Source organism: Pseudophryne corroboree, chromosome 1 (genome assembly GCF_028390025.1).
Source record: "Pseudophryne corroboree isolate aPseCor3 chromosome 1, aPseCor3.hap2, whole genome shotgun sequence".
NCBI lineage: Eukaryota > Metazoa > Chordata > Amphibia > Anura > Myobatrachidae > Pseudophryne > Pseudophryne corroboree.
In genome coordinates, this window is record NC_086444.1 from 993357905 (window position 1) to 993381758 (window position 23854).

Genomic DNA, 23854 nt, shown 5'->3' on the forward strand with positions numbered 1-23854 from the left:
GAAATGGCCTATAAACTGCTACACAGGGCATATATTTCGCCCAAACAAGGTTTTCTAATGGGTATATCAGATAGGGCCGGATGTAATAAATGCTCAACGGTAGAAGCTGACCTTTTCCATTGTCTCTGGGCCTGCCCTGTCATCCAAAAATTCTGGCATACCTTACACCACTATGGCACCTCAACGCTAGGCATCCCCTTTCAATGCACTGCTCCCTGGGCCCTCTTTGGTCATCTGTCGGACCAACCTGGAATTCCACGCACTGATAAAAAATTGATAGTGCTACTTTCAGCAGTGGGGAAAAAAGCTATATTGCAACAGTGGATCCATCCTACCTCTCCTACTCTCCCTATGGCTACTTCTAGGTTACTCTTCCTATTTAATATGGACTGGCTGGAGGCCTCTATCCACAAGGAAACCCTGACTCCTGCACTCTTTAAGTGCTGGGATAAATACATCTGTACCCTCCCTGCCCACACTAAACTAGCAATACATAAATGTTTCCAATCTAACTTTTGGTACTCTCTCCGACAACTTGATAGCCAACTTTCTCTAACTGACTGAGCCTCCTATCTTCCCCTCCCCCTCTTCTTCTTCATCCGTACTTCCCTCTCCACACACTTCTTCTTTTCTTTCCCCTTTCTTCTTATTTCTCCTGTTTCTTCCCTGGCGGATTGGTTGGACACTTCTATGGACGGATCGGTGGCCTGTGGCTCTTGGTAGGTGTTTTTGCCTATTTTTGTTCTAACGTTTTTGTGATGTTCTTTTTTACCTCCCCTTTTTTTTTTTTTTTTTTGTTATTTGAACTGCCGGAATTGAGTGTCAGTTTTTAGTCAGTCATATTCAGTCCCATTCTCAATATATTATAGCCTGACCGCCGCTCTTCTGGTGGTTTACAGTTTGTTCTTGTTGATTGTTTTGGAAAATTGGAAAATTTCCTCCACCTACTCATATATGCTGTGTACTTTTACCTTTCTTATTTGCCTACTTTGATGTAGATATGTTTGATATGTATGCGGTTTTTTCCTTACTTCTGTACCATGTTTTGGAGGTATTTAATAAACATATTTGGAAAAAGAAAGGACCTGCTCCAGCAGGGACCTTGTCTGTTCCAAGACTTACCGCGACTGCGTTTGACGGCATGGCGGTTTGAACGCCGGATCCTAAGGGAAAAGGCATTCCGGAAGAGGTCATACCTACCCTGGTCAAAGCCGGGAAGGAGGTGACCGCACAACGTTATCACCACATGTGGTAAAAATATGTTGCGTGGGTGAGGCCAGGAAGGCCCCACGAAAAAATTTCAACTAGGTCGATTTCTGCACTTCCTGCAAACAGGAGTGTCTATGAGCCTCAAATTGGGGTCCATTAAGGTTCAAGTTTCGGCCCTATAGATTTTCTTCCAGAAAGAATTGGCTTCAGTTCCTGAAGTCCAGACGTTTGTCAAGGGAGTATTGCATATACAGCCCTTGTGTGCCTCCAGTGGCACCGTGGGATCTCAACGTAGTGTTGGGATTCCTCAAATCATATTGGTTTGAACCACTCAAATCTGTGGATTTGAAATATCTCACATGGAAAGTGACCATGCTGTTGGCCCTGGCCTCGGCCAGGCGATTGTCAAAATTGGCGGCTTTGTCTTACAAAAGCCCATATTTGATTTTCCATTCGGACAGGGCAGAACTGCGGACTCGTCCCCAGTTTCTTCCTAAGGTGGTGTCAGCGTTTCACCTGAAACAACCTATTGTGGTGCCTGCGGCTACTAGGGACTTGGAGGACTCCAAGTTGCTAGACGTTGTCAGGGCCCTGAAAATATATATATATATATATATATATAATTCCAGGACGGCTGGAGTCAGAAAGTCTGACTTGCTGTTTATATTGTAGGCACCCAAAAAGCTGGGTGCTCCTGCTTCTAAGCAGACTATTGCTCGTTGGATTTGTAGTACAATTCAGCTTGCACATTCTGTGGCAGGCCTGCCACAGCCAAAATCTGTAAATGCCCATTCCACAAGGAAGGTGGGCTCATCTTGGGCGGCTGCCCGAGGGGTCTCGGCTTCACAACTTTGCCGAGCAGCTACTTGGTCAGGGGCAAACACGTTTGCAAAATTCTACAAATTTGATACCCTGACTGAGGAGGACCTGGAGTTCTCTCATTCGGTGCTGCAGAGTCATCCGCACTCTCCCGCCCGTTTGGGAGCTTTGGTATAATCCCCATGGTCCTGACGGAGTCCCCAGCATCCACTAGGACGTTAGAGAAAATAAGATTTTACTTACCGATAAATCTATTTCTCATAGTCCGTAGTGGATGCTGGGCGCCCATCCCAAGTGCGGATTGTCTGCATTACTTGTACATAGTTATTGTTACAAAAAATCGGGTTATTATTGTTGTGAGCCATCTTTTTTAGAGGCTACTTCATTGTTATCATACTGTTAACTGGGTTCAAATCACAAGTTGTACGGTGTGATTGGTGTGGCTGGTATGAGTCTTACCCGGGATTCAAGATCCTTCCTTATTGTGTACGCTCGTCCGGGCACAGTAACCTAACTGAGGCTTGGAGGAGGGTCATAGGGGGAGGAGCCAGTACACACCATGTGATCCTAAAAGCTTGCTTTTGTGCCCTGTCTCCTGCGGAGCCGCTATCCCCCCCCCATGGTCCTTACGGAGTCCCCAGCATCCACTACGGACTATGAGAAATAGATTTATCGGTAAGTAAAATCTTATTATTTGTGCGGTGTGAAAGGGGTATTAGTGTACTACTAAAATATTTCAGCATTTGTCCACTTTTAGGTTTTACATTTTGAGCCATGATCCTGTATTAGGCACAAAAGTCTATTAGGAAAGGAAGACCATTAAAGAAAATGAAAATATAAGAAACGCGCAGTATGTAGCACTGAATCAGGACATTGTAATTAATGGCAGCAGGTATGCTGTAAAATGCATACATTAACAAGTAGCTGACATCTGTAAGTAACTTGGAAGAAGTGGGCCAGAATGTGTAGCAATGTTCTCTGCTTTCAGTCTAAACTGCATTGTAGGAATTAGTCCCTTTGAATCATTGTGACTGTGAATTTCTTCTATATGGTGACTTCAAAGTCCATGTAACTAATTGTTGCCTCCACCATCAGGTCCATCAGCACCAGGACAGAGGGGAGACTTTCCAGTGCCAGCTCTGCCCTTTCACCTCTTCTCGCCATTTCAGCCTGAAACTGCACATGCGCTGCCATCAGCACTTCCTTCGGGCCGAAGCCAAGGTGAAAGAAGAACCCAGTGATACTGATATGAAAGAATCCCCTTTTAATAATTCCTTGGGAAGCCAGGACGAGGGGAGTGCTTCACCTGCACACAGCTCCCTGTTTCCAGAAACTCTAAGCCAGATCAGTTCGGTTGCTATCAAAGAGGAGCCCAAAGACAATGACTGCCCCTCCATGACGCACTTTGCCGACAGACCTAGCAGCAACAGCAGCATGAAGCTAAAAGACGCCTTGGACTTTGTTACATGCCCGTCATCTCTTTTCAGTCAGGATATCTCCGTCAAGATGGCTTCCGATTTTCTGATGAAATTATCAGGTATGCTTCGTCATTTCTTTTCTATTTGTATAGGGAGTGTTTATGAATGTTTCCATTACTGAGGCTAGTTCTAGACTGGAAATGATTGACTGCTGTTTTGCTATTGGGGGTCTGAAAACCTGAGGGATTAATCAACACTACATTGTATCATTTCTAATTCTGATATTCCCTGATTAGGTGTATACTATTGTGCGCGTTACTCTTAATGGACCTGAGTAGTATGCAGCTGTAATTGCTCCCACACTGCGTGCACAGGACTATATATGTATGTTCACTCTAATGTGGAGTTCTATGCATCTTTCCTGTGCACCCTTCACCCAATCTATATGCTTAGTTTTTCAGTCCCCACTAGTCTTCAGGGCACATTTGCACCAGCAAATGTTGTGTCTGTAACACACCTGGAAACATTTACGTTTCCATCCAACTCTGCAAACAGGCATAGATATGTTAAACTCTGCATCAGTATAAGTCTTAAAGGTTGATATTAAGGGCCAATTCAAATGTTTTTGTACAGGGCTACCACTAGGGGGTGCAAAACAGCAATTCAATTGTTGCTCCATTTATACCACTTTTACACCGGCAGCATATAACACGGGTTATTGCACATGAACGTGCATAACCCGTGTTGCTGCTCGGTGTAAAAGGGCAGAGTTGGAATAATCCGGGTCGAGTGACTCGGGTAGTTTGCGGGGTTGAACACGTGTTCAACCGGGCAAACTGTTCAGTGTAAACGGGAGCCGGATCGTGCAACCCGGATTCCTGTTTTTCATGTGATCTCCAAGCGCCGGCCCCGTCACGTCACCAACCGGCAATATGTCGGGCTGGTGACACCGGTTTAAAAGGGGGCTGACGCGGGTCGCTGCCGGGTAGCACCTGTGTGAAGGCTCCCGGCTGCGACCCGCTATATTGATCTAAAAGCGGTATTAGATGCCTGGTAGGTGCAGGGGTGACATTTATTCTTGCAGCCTCATGAGCGAGAAGACATGTGGGCTAAGTCGGCACTTTTAGTGTCCAAATAGGAGTTTGGACAACCAAAGCAGGGCTTTAGACAGGTTTAGCCATTTTATGTTGCTGTCTATTTGAGTGCGTTATGCATGGGAGTCCAAACACAATTGAATTGTGACAATTAATTGGGCGTCTAAACAGTCCCATTTAAACGGAAAAAAATAGATGCCCAAAACAATTGAATCACCCCTCCATATTGTTTAAATAACAGGCAAGAATGTCAGGTATTACATAACCTGTGGGCAGGGCCTCTAGCAGGTTTTTTCAAACTCAATCCTTAGTGCACCCTAACAGTCCAGGTTTTAAGAATATCCATGCAGACAGAATAAGAAGGGACAGAGGGGGCAAGTACTCCCAGGCCCCCTTGTCTCAGTATGCCACCCATATTTTAACCACAGCTACAGTGCAGGGCAGGAATTGCACACTGCTATCTAGACTAGAGATGAGCAGAGGGAAGTGGATTCCATGCAGACAGCGGAGCTACATGGCACTGTGCCAGCATCAGCAGGAGAGAGAGGAGAAGGAGGAGCAGTTGAAGCCCCAGAGTTATTATTACTAACCAGCAGCATCGTTTGTCTTTCTGTACTGTATGTAGGTATGTATGTATGTGTATAAGTGTGTGACAATGTGTGTTTGTCTGTGACTGTATGTGTATATATGTGTGATGGCAGTGGTCGAAGTGGAAATTTTGAAGTGGGGGTATGCAAAAGTCAAGGATGTAATTATGCGCTCGCGCTCCAGAAAAGGGGGCGTGGTCACCCAAAAGGGGGCGTGCCTCGTGTAGTAGAACCCCTTATACTATCTAGTACTGGTGCCCCTTTCACTTTATAGCACACGGTACGAGCTGAAATTCACATTATAGCACACGGTACGAGCCAAAATTCACATTATAGCACACTGAATGAGCCGAAATTAACCTTGTAGCACACTGAATGAGCCGAAATTCACATTGTAGCACACTGAATGAGCCGAAATTCACATTGTAGCATACTGAATGAGCCAAAATTCACATTATAGCACACTGAATGAGCCGAAATTCACCTTGTAGCACACTGAATGAGCCGAAATTCACATTGTAGCACACTGAATGAGCCGAAATTCACATTGTAGCACACTGAATGAGCCAAAATTCACATTGTAGCACACTGAATGAGCCGAAATTCACATTGTAGCACACTGAATGAGCCAAAATTCACATTGTAGCACACTGAATGAGCCGAAATTCACATTGTAGCACACTGAATGAGCCGAAATTCACCTTGTAGCACACTGAATGAGCCGAAATTCACCTTATAGCACACTGAATGAGCCGAAATTCACATTATACCACACTGAATGAGAAGAAATTCACCTTGTAGCACACTGAATGAGCCGAAATTCACCTTGTAGCACACTGAATGAGCCGAAATTCACATTGTAGCACACTGAATGAGCCGAAATTCACATTATAGCACACTGAATGAGCCGAAATTCACATTATAGCACACTGAATGAGCCGAAATTCACATTGTAGCACACTGAATGAGCCGAAATTCACCTTGTAGCACACTGAATAAGCCGAAATTCACATTATAGCACACTGAATGAGCCGAAATTCACCTTGTAGCACACTGAATGAGCCGAAATTCACATTGTAGCACACGGTATGAGCCGAAACTCACATTGTAGCACAGTTAATGAGCTGAAATTGTGACAGCAGGGACAGCCAGCGTGACGACAGCGAGAGAGACAGTGACGACAGCAAGAGAGACAGTGATGACAGCGAGAGAGACAGTGACGGCAGCGAGAGAGACAGGGAGAGACAGTGACGACAGGGAGAGAGAGACAGGGACGACAGAGAGAGAGACAGGGACGACAGGGAGAGAGACAGGGACAACAGGGAGAGAGAGAGAGAGTGATGACAGGGAGAGAGACAGGGAGAGAGAGAGAGTGACGACAGGGAGAGAGACAGGGAGAGAGAGAGTGACGACAGGGAGACAGAGAGTGACGACAGGGAGAGAGAGTGACGACAGTGATGACAGGGAGAGTGACGACGGAGAGTGACGACAGTGACGACAGGGAGAGTGACGACAGGGAGAGTGACAACAGGGAGAGTGATGACAGTGATGACAGAGAGAGTAACGACAGGGAGAGTGACGACAATGATGACAGGGAGAGAGGTGACAGCAGGGGAACGTTACCTAATTTGTTGCTGGCAGCAGTGAGCGGTGGGCTGCTGGCGATGGCTGGTGGCTCGTGGCTGGCGGCGGGCGACTGGTGAGCGGGAGCGGTGGCGGGCGGCTGGTGAGCGGCGCGGGCGGCGGTGAGTGGCTGTGAGTTAATACAGCGCTCTACACAGTCGCCGGCCGCCGCACAGGGACGGGGAGCACCATGTGCAGCAGGATGGCCCTCGCCTCCTGCTGCACTTTCATGGGCTCATTTCCGTATACCGCCCCACTTCGACCACTGTGTGATGGTATATATTTATGTATGTATATATTTGTATGACTGTGCATATGTGTGGCAAGTATGTATATACTGTAGGTTTGTGATTATATATACGAATGTGTGTATGACTATGTATGTGAGAGTATTTATGTAAATGTATGACTGTGTGTAATAGTATGTATTTACTGTAAGTGTGTGTATCAGTGTGTGACAGTATGTATGAATGCATGAGACTGTATGTTTGTGTGTACAGTATGTATGTATGTATGTATGTGTATGACTATATATGTACAGAGGTAGCACTGTTCAGCCTGTGTACGATGCATACACGTGTGTGCATGCATTGCAGCTGCGACTCAGTGCGATCACAGAATATTAAGTGAATGGACCACATGTTTGCACGTGCACAAATCCAGTGGAGGGTGCGAATAGCTGCAGCCTGGATGAGTGTGGCTACATCTGTATGTGTATGCCTATGTATTTGACAGTATGGGCCAATTCATGTTTTACACAAATGCAATTACGATTTTCTAGACTATGGAACTGCTAATGTTAGCAAGTGAAGCTGCCGCCCAGCAGTGATAAGAGGCACCCACTGGAGCCATCGCAAACTCATTTGCAGTTGCGTGCACATTTGCAGTCTATACATAAAAATTAGGAACATCGGAACTAAGGGTCGGTCTCTGGCTATGCAAACTAAACACCGCAATAGCGACACAGGCACCATGTTTCAGCACGTATGAGATCGCAGCTGACGGTGAATACATACCATGATAACAGCCATGACACATCTGCACTACCTCCAGACGGTCACTTACTTCCAATCACTTTGCAATGAAACCCTCATTGCGAGCGTGATCGCAGCGGCACCTTCGCGTATGCGCATTGTGATCACAGTACATGCACATTCTGGTGATGACCACTCCAAGATAATCGGCATTGCATACAAAACATGAATTAGGCCCTAGGTGATGCAAAACTGCAGCTGACCGCGATCACATGCTGGGGGCCACCCAGCACAGGGCAAGGCTGTCCAGCATGGAAGCCCCCCTTCCTCCGGAGCCAGGCTGCAAAGGCAGGTGCTGTGCCACCTTTTTTTGGGTCACGCGGCCGCTCCGAACGTGCCCCTGTTTTCAACGTCACACCTGCCCAATGCCAAGTTGACGCCACTGCAATGCTGCGTTGCCACCGTGCGAATGCCTCCCCAGAACAACGATGCATGTTGAATAGGGGCCAGTGTACATATCTACTTTTATATTATATGGCGCTAGATTTGTATGTTTCTTGCCTATTTCAGTGCATCTGATGCATTCTAACAGTTTAAAATGTAAAAAGAATATTCATATACATTTCCCTGTATTTGCCTTGAACAAGATAACAAATGCTTTTCAGTAGCATACATCAAAATGATGAAGGTTGTATATGTTTTTACTTACATTTTAACATGCATACAAAAATGTATTGAAAGCTCCAGTGTATAGATCTAAGGACCGAATTGAATTAGCTGCGAGTTCCATTCTGTGAAGTCCCGCATTAATAGTATGGGCACATCACAGGGTATCTTTGCAGAAACAATAGTAACAGCTTGTACAATTCAGTTAGAAAGTCAAATCATGGATATCACCTTAACTCTGCGGTGTGCGAGCTAGGCAAAGTGCATGAAGGAGTGGGGACATCGGGGGTCATTCTGAGTTGATCGCTCGCAAGCTACTTTTAGCAGCCGTTCCAACGCATTGTCGTCACCCACTGGGGAGTGTATTTTCGCTTTGCAGAAGTGCGAATGCTTGTGCAGCAGAGTGGCTGCAAAATCTTTTTGTGCAAAACAAGACCAGCCCTGTAGTTACTCTTCGTGCGCGTTGATTCTAACAACGGAGGGACGGCTTTTGACGTCACACACCCACCCAGCGAACGCCCAGCAACGCCTGCGTTTTTCCAGGCACGCCTGCGTTTTTCTAAGCACTCCCTGAAAACGGTCAGTTAACACCCAGAAACGCCCCCATTCTTGTCAATCTTCCTGCGTTCGGCCGTGCGACTGAAATCTTCGTTAGACTCTGTGCAAACCCACAATGCTCATTGTACCCGTACGACGCGTCTGCGCATTGCGGTGCATACGCATGCACAGAAATTCCGATTTTTAGCCTGATCGCTGCGCTGCGAACAACGGCAGCTAGCGATCAACTCGGAATGACCCCCATCAATCTGATCCCCAAAACAGTGGCTAAGAAGATAGCAGGACAGTGTGGAAAGCGGTTAGTGGCCATGAAGCAAAGTATTGGAGTTAAAGGGTTTACACACGTAGAGATTTCTCCCACAGATGTGTGCTGAGCGATCTAGCACAGACCGCTCAGCACATATCTCTGGACGCTCCAGCACACAGTGCGATGTGTGCTGAGCGAGAGGAAGAAAAAAAAAAACCCGCTCACTTCACCCAACAGTTAAGTGAGCGATCTGACTAGATCTGGCATGCATGCAGACGGATCGATGTGTGCTTCATTTCTAAGCAATCTAGTCAGATTGCTTAGAAATGAAGCAAACATCTCTCTGTGTGTACCCCCTGTAGTTACAATACATGGTGTCACAAGACTGATTTTTACAACTTTTAAGAATGAAGGAAACATGTTCGCCAGCAATTGCATTTTTGCAAATAATATTATTACAGGTTGAGTATCCCTTATTCAAATATTCCAAAACACGGAATTTTTTGAGTGAGAGTGAGATAGTGAAACCTTTGTTTTCTAATAGCTCAATGTACACAAACTTTGTTTTATACAGAAAGATATTAAAAATATTGTATTAAATGACCTTCAGGCTGTGTGTATAAGGCAGGCATTCCCAACCACGGTCCTCAAGGCACATCAACAGTGCAGGTTTTAGTGATATCCAGGCTGCAGCACAGATGATTAAATCAAAATAACTGAGCTGCCAATTAAGTAATCTGTGCTGAAGCCTGGATATCACTAAAACCTGCACTGTTAGTGTGCCTTGAGGACCGTGGTTGGGAATGCCTGGTATAAGGTGTATATGAAACATAAATTGATTGTGTGAATGTAGACACACTTTGTTTAATGCACAAAGTTATTAAAAATATTGGCTAAAATGACCTTCAGGCTGTGTGTTTAAGGTGTATATGAAACATAAATGCATTCTGTGCTTAGACTTGGGTCCCATCACCATGATATCTCATTATGGTATGCAATTATTCCAAAATACGGAAAAATCCGATATCCAAAATACTTCTGGTCCCAAGCATTTTGGATAAGGGATACTCAACCTGTATAAGAGAGCTGTGTGTTGCACTATGAATTTGTTATGCCTAAGGTCACCTAAGAAAGTGCCTTGTGTTTGACATGCCAAAGGGAAGCCCATAGCCAGGCAGTGGGATTGGTAATTGGTTTACAATAGCTGTGTGAGCTATGGGTGCTCACCGGGCCGGATCTAGACCTTGTGGCGCCCAGGGCGAAAAAATAGGGGCATGGCTTCATGGAGAAGGGGCGTGGTCAGTTATGCCCCCTGTAGCTGTGCCCTCAGTAGTTGTGCCCCCCTGTAGCTGTGCCCACAGTAGTATTGCCCCCAGTACTGTGCCCCCTGTAAAGTTGTGCCCCTAGTTGCGCCGCTTACAAAACAAAAAAAAAAGTAATACAATTCCCGCTCCTGTTTCCCGACCGCTGCTGCCCTCCGTCTCTGTCCGCCGGCGGCGCTCCTCGGATCTATGGGAGAGAGACATCATGACGTCTCTCCCATAGTACCGCATAGACACTAGAGGTCAATTATGACCTCTAGCGTCTATGTTCCACTCCCACAATGCAGTGCGGTGCACGATGACTTAATCACACACAGCACCGCATCTACACAGCACCTGGCGGCACCAATAGCGAATCTTGCCACGGCGGCGGCACCCTCCGGAAAGCGACGCCCTGGGCAAAAATCCTGCTTGCCCGTAGCAAGATCCACTACTGGGTGCTCAGACACTCCTCCTAGTTGCCTCACAGGTCGCTTATGCATGTTCCCAGGTGAATGAATTTAATGCTGGTGCAGATATTAATATTCTCATCAGTGGACTTTCATTTTACACTGCCACAGGAGGAAATGCAGGTCAGCAAATAACATTGGGATGGAAATGATACTGCTGGTCAATAGCTGCTTGAACTGGCTCAGTCTGACAAAGCCTGATTGCAGTACATATCTACTCATTTTCACATTATTTTAGATAAATATGCCCCTTTTAATTTTGTTAATCAAACATTAATTTTCATAGAACCCCTGCCCCACATATACTCCTTAAAATAATAACAATGTTAAAGTATCATAATTTATCAAGGATAATCAGATCTTTCCCCATAATATTAGTGCCGTCGCTGCCATATGGGGAAAGGCATACCTCCCACCATGACCCTCTCCAGGAGGGACCCAATGCTCTGCTCCTGGACTTCTCTCTTAATGTATGATTGTCTGCACCTGTGATGAACAGGTTAATGGATAAGAAATGTCTTTCAGCACAGTTGATAGCAATCATAAATTAGGAGAAAAGTCTAGGAGCAGAACGTTCTGTCCCTCCTGGAGAGGGTCATGTTGGGAGGTATGGGAAAGGAGTCACCTGGCTTGGCTGGTGCCATACATTCCCATCAGTATATCATGTTCTACTTTAGGCTCTTCAGACCAGTAGCTTGTCTGCCACATTGCTGCAATGTTCTCCAGGGATTGCTTTGTAAACGCTTTGCTTGTAAGAGTATGGGATTATTTTCAATATGGACTTCTTCCTTGAACCCTCCCATTAAAGCCATTTTTTTGTGGTTTGAAGATTGTTGACCTGTGTGTAGCTCAGTGCCAACAAATCCTACTTTAATCTATTTTTAATTCAGAACGTGCGGCAACAGAATGTTAAACATTTATTGGGGCTTTTGCGATCAATAGAAGTATTTCAGATACAAGCCAGCAGGGAAGGCTTACCACAATGATTACAGCAGACATGCCAGCGTTCCAAGCTTGTTGTGAGAGAGAAATGTCTTAGTGGGTGAAGTAATCTGGTGCACCACTGTAAAAAAGGGTGTGACTTGCAGGTTGATGTATCAAGCAATGAGAAGAGTGGAGAAGTGTACCAGTGGAGAAGTTGCCCATAGCATCCAATTATCTTTGAGGTTGCATTTATGAAGTGCATTCAATAAAATGATTGGTAGATACTGATTGGTTGCTTGATACATGAATCTTTTAGTTTGTTTTAGGATGTGGTTGATGGTCCGTGTACGGTGCAGAGCCCATTTCCTTACGGACAGTGTATAATACAGAAACAGGTTTATCTTGCAGCACACATAACCTTGGATGAAAATATATGATGCCAAGGTCCATAGCCTATATAGTAATATAGTCACCCAGTCTGCTGCAGACAGAAAGCCACACTATTAACTCCAAAAAGATTCAGTCAATGAAGAAGCCGCTGAATTACGGAGCTACCGTAAGGTGGGGAAACGCGTCTCAATTTGACCGCTCGGTGGGACCACACTGATAAGATCTGCCGCACAACCTCACACGATTGGGATTGGACATACCTCCGGACAAGGCTCACAATACAGGTTTACAGCACCAGAGCCGGGAGAGAATGGAAACCCACCACCCACAGTGAGGATGTGGTAAATCATCTGTTTTAAATTAGCATGGCAATGCTTAACTGCAATTGCACATTTTAAACTTTGCACTAAATTATCTTCATCTGCATGCATAAATATTATTTGCTTATCATAGAAGCCAACACAGGAACTGTTTTAAGCTAAACCGCATATTCAACCTTCTATGCTTGGCAAACTAACCATTAACTCTCTCTCTGCTTGGCAAACTACAAAAGAAACCAACTGACTAAGTACTAACTTGGTAGGAAAGGATCTTTATTAAAAGATCTTCCAAGCACGGACTATCTCTATTGAGGGACTAGTTATAATTAGGCTGGAAACATTCATGCCGCAATCAGCATAGTTAGGAGATATTGTGCTTTATTAAAAGTGTATTAACAGCAGGCTGGTTTTATATGAACAATAGTGTTTTTGTGATTTGTAAAGGTAAAGGATGCACTGAGTCAGTAAATAATTGCATACTGTTTACTACTGTTTTTTATTGTTCTTTTTTTCTATTGATAAATTGTCAGTGGAATTGGTCCACAGTGAGCTATTTTATGAGTATATATTTTACTATAGTAAGTAAAAATAGCTAAATAAAAAATATATATATATATTTTAAAATAATTCTGTCAGCGCTTTCTGAATCTTTTTGGAGTTGTTTGTTTTTTGAAGGGGGGAGTAGCCCCTTCGATATAGAATAGCAGCAGACAGTTTAAAGACTGAGCAATCAATTGGCGCCAGGTGATACTTGGTATCTTTGTGTGTTTTTTTTCTTGTGAGCCACACTATTATATTCCCCCACAGGTGGTGGCATGGACCACCACCCGAGTGGGAATACTTGGCCTGGGGCGGGATTCCGGCCGCCGGCATCTCCCCGGCTGTCGGAATTCTGGCATCGGTATCCTAACAGCTGGGATCCTGACAGCAGGTAATTTAACGGCATACCGAAGAAATCATTGGCTAGCACCCAAGCCTGCGTTTTTTAGCACACTCCCGGAAACCGGTCAGTTACCACCCAGAACCACCCACTTCCTGTCAATCACTCAACGATCAACAGAGCGACGGAAAAGAGTCGCTAGACCTTGTGTAAAACTGCATAGTTTTGTGTGAAGGGGGTATTATTGTGCCACCCTTGAATGTGCGTGTGTGTGTGTGGTGTGTGTGTAGCATTGTTTTTCATATCATTCAGGATTTCTTTTGAACTGGAATAGTGACCTGTGTCTCTGGTTGATGGTGTTCCTAATAACCTGGAAGAGCATGTACTTTTTGTTGCAGTGCTTAGATAAAGAATAATGTATAAATATAAAATGTTAAAGCTTGTAAAGAGGTTATACCCCAAATTAGTCGTCATAAAATGTAATAACCGTTCTGCTACTTTAATCATATGATTGTTGGGAGACAGGCTAGCTAGCTAGGAACGGTTCACTAAAACTTTGTTAAGTTACTGATATGCAATTATGAAAGCTACCATACTGTGGATAATAGTCTTTCTCTGCTCTAAGCTAAGTGATTGTGCAGCTATATAATATCCCCCTATCTCTCTTACATTTACCCTTTGACAAACTGCATTCTAGCAAATTACTAAAATTATAAGTTGCCAGTGTTAAGTCTGCAATGCAGCAGAGTAGTAATGAAGCTACATTTACAGTTTTAAAACAAAATTAATTTGGTATTTTTTTCCCTTTGATGACTGCAAATACCATTAAAACCTCTTGAGATTGACAGTGTTCCTATAAGGATGGTAATTGTCTATTGGAAAATGCAAGCTGCATTTTACTAAATGTCATAGCCAAATGACTTGTACTTGAAAATATTACAGCATATTGTTCTCTGTATATTTTTTAATTCTTTACACTGTGTTACTGGAAGATCTTTGTGTTCTCATGTCCCTTGGTCTTTGCTCCTTAGAGAGCGTGGAGCGTTTGACCTTTGAATGCAGACGGGAGAAAGGATTCAGTGGTTATAAAGATCACATTTTAAAAAGAGGGCGGAAAAATAAAATACACAAAATAAAAATCAAAGAAAAGGAGGTAACTGTCTAGATGATGAACTATGATTAGATACTGTCCTTAATCATTTGACATTTTCTGCAGGAAAACCCTTTGGTAGGATTTGGCCATGTAAAAGTATCATCTATGTAAGGTGAGAGTGAGAATAGAACCTACGCTCGCCCCACCTCCGCCGGCATTCTGCGTCCGGGATCCTGAACGCCAGCATCCCGATACACACCCGTTCAGTGTAAAATCATATTAGACTTCATATTTTCAGAAACCTTTTTTTTTAAACCAGGGCTTATTCATTTTTGGATCCCTATTTATCACTACCGTCAGTTCTGTTAGAACGTCTTGCATTCTGGTAGATAGCCATGCAATAGCAGGATGTCAGCACTTTCTGCTAAGTGATATCTGTTTCCCGCACGCTGACAAATAGGTGTGGATTCAGTTGCTATGAAATTTACTACCATATTAGCCCATTATATGCACAGTTACTTATCACGCCTTGTGCTTAATTGAATCTACCCTTGATGTGCAATAGAAAAGGCACAAATCAGTATATAATAAGCAAATAAAATCCTGCAATACTTTTCTCTCTGCTACTGTCTGCTTGCTTGTTTCACACTTACAGCAGTTTTAATGAAGTTACTTTATGAACTTCCCTGTCGTACGAATGGAGGAGCGTTAAGTACAGTGCTATATGTTTGACACAAACCCACCTCAGGCAGAGAGAAGAGTATTACTGAGCCATTGTAGTCTTGAGGGAACTAAGGGCAAGTGTACTAATTCTTGGAGAGTGATAAAGTGGAGAGAGATAAATTACCAACCAATCATCTCATTATTGTCATTTTCAAACACAGCTTGTAACCTGGCAGATAGGAGCTATTTGGCTGGTAGTTTCTTCACTCTCCACTTTCTCTCTCTCCAAGACTTAGGTGGTCATTCCAAGTTGATCGCACGTAGCAACTTTTTGCTGCTCATGCGTCCCCCATAGGCGACGTGACGCTGCCTATGGGGGAGTGTATTTTAGCATAGCAGGGCTGCGATCGCCTGTGCAGCCCTGCTATGCTAAAAAAAAGTTTCCTGCAAAACAAAACAAGGGTCAGACCTACTTACCCTGTGCGACGGATCCAGCGACGAAAGTCCCAGGATTGATGTCAGACATCCGCCCTCCAAACACCTGGACACGCCTGCGTTCGGATCTCCATGCCCGGAAAACGGTGAGTAGACGCCCCGGAACGCCTCCCCGCTGTCAATCTTCTTCTATATTGCGCTAGCGATCACTTTCTTCTGGTCGTTGCGGCAACGACGCGCGTGCACATTGCGGCCGCCACGCATACACTGTTCCGACCCGTTCGCAGCGCAGTGAAGAACCGCTGCGTGTGAATGGGTCAGAATGACCCCCATAGTACACCCCCCCCTATTATTGACATTGGGTGCTAAGGCATGCAGACACTGTAGAATGCAATGAGTAAATTGCATGTTTCATTTAATCTATCAGTGAAAAATAAAGTGGGTACACACGGAGAGATTTTTGCTTAATTTCTAAGCAATCTGACTAGATTGCTTAGACACTAAGCAAGGATCACTTGTGTGTATGCCCCACAGCGATAGGGCCGCGCGGGGCCACACATCGCTATCGCTAGCTCAGATCTTGACTGCATGCTAGGCTCTCATTGAGCCTTGTGGTCTAGTTAGGATTGGGCTAGCACACATCGCGCTGATCCCGGATCGGGCCGTGTGTACCCCCCCCCCATCAGAAGCTTAAAGATGACAGATACACACATTACATTGCACATTTATTTGTTATTTGCAGAAGTTATCGTAATAGAATGAAAAAAATAAACCAGTTATTGTGCTGTACAAATCTGTGGACGCTCATTCCACCAGTAGTTACTGTCTCCTCACTCAGCAGAAATCACAGCTTCCAAATGTTTCTTGTAGCCAGCAAGAGTCTTTCTGTTCTTACTTAAAGTATTTTCTCCACTCTTCCTTGCAGATGGACTAGTAGAGGAGTTTTATCATATCTTCGTGTATGCACTGCATGTATCAGGTCTCCCTACAGAATTGTAATAATATTCAGGGGCTTTTGAAGGTTATTCCAAAGCCTAAATCTTTTGTTCCTGTAAGTGCTTTATAGTTGATATTGGTCTTTGTTTTGGATTGTCGTTTACTGAAATATCCATCCTCTTCCCAGCTTCAATTTTCTTTACTGACTTTGGGACATTAGGCTCTCGGATTTGTCTTCCTAAGACCTAGAAATTATTTGTGTGTCACTGGCTGCAACACAACCCAGAGCACATGGGCCTGATTCATATGTGGTGGGAATTGCTATCAGACTGAGATCCTGGCCTTGTCGCTCCCTTACAACAGCAGTCACACGCCTCCGTTTTGGGAGACCGAGGCCGTCGCTGCCCCATCCTCGCGCCCAAATGACAGCAGACTGTCAGTCACTGATAGCTTACTGCCAATCTGTATCCGCGGCACAGGTCCAGCGCATGCGCAAAGTTCCGTACATTGGTACATAGTGGCATGACTGCTCATCCGTCGGGACCTAAATCAGGCCTAGTATATCTACCACTATACTTAGCGGTTGTTTAACGTGTTCTTTTCTTCAAATACTTACACTCACCTCGCGCACTTTCTTAACTCACAGAATTTATTGGACCCGCTTCAATCAGGCTTTCATTCCCAACACTCCACAGAGACAGCCCTGACTAAAGTAATGGCCATTACTCATTTCTTCTAGATCTCGCTGCTGTTTTTGACACTGTTGACCACTGTGTTCTCATACAAACACTACAGTCCCTAGGTCTTCAGGACACAGCTCTTTCTTGGTTCTCATTCTACCTATCTAATTACTCTTTCAGTGTTCGCCCCACTTCCCCTGTGCTACTTCTATCAGTTAGAGTACCACAACGCTCAGGCTTAGGTCTTTTGCTTTTCACAATCCATACCACATCTCTTGGCAAACTAATCAGATCTTTTGGATTTCAGTATCATCTGTACGCGGATGATACTCAAATCTACCTATCCTCCCCTGATTTGTCACCATCTGTATTGGTCCATGTCACTGAATCCTTTCTGCGATTTCCTCTTGGATGTCATTTGCATGTACCACAGTACTCACTATATATATGTTTTCTTTCATTTGTTGAATTCAGCAAATAAATATTGTGCATTAAGATATGCAGATTTATGTGTATAAACTAGAGATGAGCGGGTTCGGTTCCTCGGAATCCGAACCCGCCCGAACTTCAGCTTTTTTTACACGGATCCGAGCGACTCGGATCTTCCCGCCTTGCTCGGTTAACCCGAGCGCGCCCGAACGTCATCATGACGCTGTCGGATTCTCGCGAGGCTCGGATTCTATCGCGAGACTCGGATTCTATATAAGGAGCCGCGCGTCGCCGCCATTTTCACACGTGCATTGAGATTGATAGGGAGAGGACGTGGCTGGCGTCCTCTCCATTTAGATTATAAGAGAGAGAGATTTACTGGAGTTTAGGACTAGGAGGAGTACTGTATAAGTGTAGAGAGTGCAGAGAGTTTACTAGTGAGTGACCACCAGACAGTGCAGTTTATTTAATATATCCGTTCTCTGCCTGAAAAAAGCGATACACACAGTGACTCAGTCACATACCATATCTGTGTGCACTGCTCAGGCTCAGCCCAGTGTGCTGCATCATCTATATATATTATATATCTGTCTGACTGCTCAGCTCACACAGCTTATAATTGTGGGGGAGACTGGGGAGCACTGCAGTGCCAGTTATAGGTTATAGCAGGAGCCAGGAGTACATAATATTATATAGTGAGTGACCACCAGACAGTGCAGTTTATTTAATATATCCGTTCTCTGCCTGAAAAAAGCGATACACACAGTGACTCAGTCACATACCATATCTGTGTGCACTGCTCAGGCTCAGCCCAGTGTGCTGCATCATCTATATATATTATATATCTGTCTGACTGCTCAGCTCACACAGCTTATAATTGTGGGGGAGACTGGGGAGCACTGCAGTGCCAGTTATAGGTTATAGCAGGAGCCAGGAGTACATAATATTATATTAAAATTAAACAGTGCACACTTTTGCTGCAGGAGTGCCACTGCCAGTGTGACTGACCAGTGACCTGACCACACTGACCACCAGTATAGTTAGTAGTATACTTATATTGTGATTGCCTGAAAAAGTTAAACACTCGTCGTGTGACTTCACTTGTGTGTTTTTTTTTTTTTTATTCTATAAAAATAAAACTCATTCTGCTGACAGACAGTGTCCAGCAGGTCCGTCATTATATAATATATAATATATACCTGTCCGGCTGCAGTAGTGATATATATATATTTTTTATATCATTTATCATCCAGTCGCAGCAGACACAGTACGGTAGTTCACGGCTGTGGCTACCTCTGTGTCTGCACTCGGCAGGCAGTCCGTCCATAATTGTATACCACCTAACCGTGGTTTTTTTTTCTTCTTTATACATACATACTACTACGACATCTCTTTATCAACCAGTCTATATTAGCAGCAGACACAGTACAGTACGGTAGTTCACGGCTGTGGCTACCTCTGTGTCTGCACTCGGCAGGCAGTCCGTCCATAATTGTATACCACCTAACCGTGGTTTTTTTTTCTTCTTTATACATACATACTACTACGACATCTCTTTATCAACCAGTCTATATTAGCAGCAGACACAGTACAGTACGGTAGTTCACGGCTGTGGCTACCTCTGTGTCTGCACTCGGCAGGCAGTCCGTCCATAATTGTATACCACCTAACCGTGGTTTTTTTTTCTTTCTTCTTTATACATACATAGTTACATAGACATCTCTTTATCAACCAGTCTATATTAGCAGCAGACACAGTACAGTACGGTAGTTCACGGCTGTGGCTACCTCTGTGTCTGCACTCGGCAGGCAGTCCGTCCATAATTGTATACCACCTAACCGTGGTTTTTTTTTTCTTTCTTCTTTATACATACATAGTTACATAGACATCTCTTTATCAACCAGTCTATATTAGCAGCAGACACAGTACAGTATGGTAGTTCACGGCTGTGGCTACCTCTGTGTCTGCACTCGGCAGGCAGTCCGTCCATAATTGTATACCACCTAACCGTGGTTTTTTTTTCTTTCTTCTTTATACATACATAGTTACATAGACATCTCTTTATCAACCAGTCTATATTAGCAGCAGACACAGTACAGTACGGTAGTTCACGGCTGTGGCTACCTCTGTGTCTGCACTCGGCAGGCAGTCCGTCCATAATTGTATACCACCTAACCGTGGTTTTTTTTTCTTTCTTCTTTATACATACATAGTTACATAGACATCTCTTTATCAACCAGTCTATATTAGCAGCAGACACAGTACAGTATGGTAGTTCACGGCTGTGGCTACCTCTGTGTCTGCACTCGGCAGGCAGTCCGTCCATAATTGTATACCACCTAACCGTGGTTTTTTTTTCTTTCTTCTTTATACATACATAGTTACATAGACATCTCTTTATCAACCAGTCTATATTAGCAGCAGACACAGTACAGTACGGTAGTTCACGGCTGTGGCTACCTCTGTGTCTGCACTCGGCAGGCAGTCCGTCCATAATTGTATACCACCTAACCGTGGTTTTTTTTTCTTTCTTCTTTATACATACATAGTTACATAGACATCTCTTTATCAACCAGTCTATATTAGCAGCAGACACAGTACAGTACGGTAGTTCACGGCTGTGGCTACCTCTGTGTCTGCACTCGGCAGGCAGTCCGTCCATAATTGTATACCACCTAACCGTGGTTTTTTTTTCTTTCTTCTTTATACATACATAGTTACATAGACATCTCTTTATCAACCAGTCTATATTAGCAGCAGACACAGTACAGTACGGTAGTTCACGGCTGTGGCTACCTCTGTGTCTGCACTCGGCAGGCAGTCCGTCCATAATTGTATACCACCTAACCGTGGTTTTTTTTTCTTTCTTCTTTATACATACATAGTTACATAGACATCTCTTTATCAACCAGTCTATATTAGCAGCAGACACAGTACAGTACGGTAGTTCACGGCTGTGGCTACCTCTGTGTCTGCACTCGGCAGGCAGTCCATAATTGTATACTAGTATCCATCTCCATTGTTTACCTGAGGTGCCTTTTAGTTGTGCCTATTAAAATATGGAGAACAAAAATGTTGAGGTTCCAAAATTAGGGAAAGATCAAGATCCACTTCCACCTCGTGCTGAAGCTGCTGCCACTAGTCATGGCCGAGACGATGAAATGCCAGCAACGTCGTCTGCCAAGGCCGATGCCCAATGTCATAGTACAGAGCATGTCAAATCCAAAACACCAGATATCAGAAAAAAAAGGACTCCAAAACCTAAAATAAAATTGTCGGAGGAGAAGTGTAAACTTGCCAATATGCCATTTACGACACGGAGTGGCAAGGAACGGCTGAGGCCCTGGCCTATGTTCATGGCTAGTGGTTCAGCTTCACATGAGGATGGAAGCACTCAGCCTCTCGCTAGAAAAATGAAAAGACTCAAGCTGGCAAAAGCAGCACAGCAAAGAACTGTGCATTCTTCGAAATCCCAAATCCACAAGGAGAGTCCAATTGTGTCGGTTGCGATGCCTGACCTTCCCAACACTGGACGTGAAGAGCATGCGCCTTCCACCATTTGCACGCCCCCTGCAAGTGCTGGAAGGAGCACCCGCAGTCCAGTTCCTGATAGTCAGATTGAAGATGTCAGTGTTGAAGTACACCAGGATGAGGAGGATATGGGTGTTGCTGGCGCTGGGGAGGAAATTGACCAGGAGGATTCTGATGGTGAGGTGGTTTGTTTAAGTCAGGCACCCGGGGAGACACCTGTTGTCCGTGGGAGGAATATGGCCGTTGACATGCCAGGTGAAAATACCCAAAAAATCAGCTCTTCGGTGTGGAGGTATTTCACCAGAAATGCGGACAACAGGTGTCAAGCCGTGTGTTCCCTTTGTCAAGCTGTAATAAGTAGGGGTAAGGACGTTAACCACCGCGGAACATCCTCCCTTATACGTCACCTGCAGCGCATTCATAATAAGTCAGTGACAAGTTCAAAAACTTTGGGTGACAGCGGAAGCAGTCCACTGACCAGTAAATCCCTTCCTCTTGTAACCAAGCTCACGCAAACCACCCCACCAACTCCCTCAGTGTCAATTTCCTCCTTCCCCAGGAATGCCAATAGTCCTGCAGGCCATGTCACTGGCAATTCTGACGAGTCCTCTCCTGCCTGGGATTCCTCCGATGCATCCTTGCGTGTAACGCCTACTGCTGCTGGCGCTGCTGTTGTTGCCGCTGGGAGTCGATGGTCATCCCAGAGGGGAAGTCGTAAGCCCACTTGTACTACTTCCAGTAAGCAATTGACTGTTCAACAGTCCTTTGCGAGGAAGATGAAATATCACAGCAGTCATCCTACTGCAAAGCGGATAACTGAGGCCTTGGCATCCTGGGTGGTGAGAAACGTGGTTCCGGTATCCATCATTACTGCAGAGCCAACTAGAGACTTGTTGGAGGTACTGTGTCCCCGGTACCAAATACCATCTAGGTTCCATTTCTCTAGGCAGGCGATACCGAGAATGTACACAGACCTCAGAAAAAGAGTCACCAGTGTCCTAAAAAATGCAGCTGTACCCAATGTCCACTTAACCACGGACATGTGGACAAGTGGAGCAGGGCAGGGTCAGGACTATATGACTGTGACAGCCCACTTGGTAGATGTATGGACTCCCGCCGCAAGAACAGCAGCGGCGGCACCAGTAGCAGCATCTCGCAAACGCCAACTCTTTCCTAGGCAGGCTACGCTTTGTATCACCGGTTTCCAGAATACGCACACAGCTGAAAACCTCTTACGGCAACTGAGGAAAATCATCGCGGAATGGCTTACCCCAATTGGACTCTCCTGTGGATTTGTGGCATCGGACAACGCCAGCAATATTGTGTGTGCATTAAATATGGGCAAATTCCAGCACGTCCCATGTTTTGCACATACCTTGAATTTGGTGGTGCAGAATTTTTTTAAAAACGACAGGGGCGTGCAAGAGATGCTGTCGGTGGCCAGAAGAATTGCGGGACACTTTCGGCGTACAGGCACCACGTACAGAAGACTGGAGCACCACCAAAAACTACTGAACCTGCCCTGCCATCATCTGAAGCAAGAAGTGGTAACGAGGTGGAATTCAACCCTCTATATGCTTCAGAGGTTGGAGGAGCAGCAAAAGGCCATTCAAGCCTATACAATTGAGCACGATATAGTAGGTGGAATGCACCTGTCTCAAGCGCAGTGGAGAATGATTTCAACGTTGTGCAAGGTTCTGATGCCCTTTGAACTTGCCACACGTGAAGTCAGTTCAGACACTGCCAGCCTGAGTCAGGTCATTCCCCTCATCAGGCTTTTGCAGAAGAAGCTGGAGACATTGAAGGAGGAGCTAACACGGAGCGATTCCGCTAGGCATGTGGGACTTGTGGATGGAGCCCTTAATTCGCTTAACAAGGATTCACGGGTGGTCAATCTGTTGAAATCAGAGCACTACATTTTGGCCACCGTGCTCGATCCTAGATTTAAAGCCTACCTTGGATCTCTCTTTCCGGCAGACACAAGTCTGCTGGGGTTGAAAGACCTGCTGGTGACAAAATTGTCAAGTCAAGCGGAACGCGACCTGTCAACATCTCCTCCTTCACATTCTCCCGCAACTGGGGGTGCGAGGAAAAGGCTCAGAATTCCGAGCCCACCCGCTGGCGGTGATGCAGGGCAGTCTGGAGCGACTGCTGATGCTGACATCTGGTCCGGACTGAAGGACCTGACAACGATTACGGACATGTCGTCTACTGTCACTGCATATGATTCTCTCAACATTGATAGAATGGTGGAGGATTATATGAGTGACCGCATCCAAGTAGGCACGTCACACAGTCCGTACTTATACTGGCAGGAAAAAGAGGCAATTTGGAGGCCCTTGCACAAACTGGCTTTATTCTACCTAAGTTGCCCTCCCACAAGTGTGTACTCCGAAAGAGTGTTTAGTGCCGCCGCTCACCTTGTCAGCAATCGGCGTACGAGGTTACATCCAGAAAATGTGGAGAAGATGATGTTCATTAAAATGAATTATAATCAATTCCTCCGCGGAGACATTGACCAGCAGCAATTGCCTCCACAAAGTACACAGGGAGCTGAGATGGTGGATTCCAGTGGGGACGAATTGATAATCTGTGAGGAGGGGGATG

At 45.0% G+C, this 23854-nt stretch overlaps 1 protein-coding gene across 4 annotated transcripts in view; it reads left to right on the forward strand.

Moving 5' to 3' along the window:
* The window catches only part of ZNF827 (zinc finger protein 827), a 524965-nt gene that overhangs the window by 317813 nt on the left and 183298 nt on the right, over nucleotides 1-23854 (forward strand). For all 4 annotated transcript variants that reach the window (XM_063920595.1, XM_063920597.1, XM_063920598.1 and 1 more), the window contains one exon: nucleotides 3124-3565. In XM_063920595.1, the coding sequence (XP_063776665.1) occupies nucleotides 3124-3565 (442 nt within the window). The remainder of the gene's footprint in view (nucleotides 1-3123; nucleotides 3566-23854) is intronic.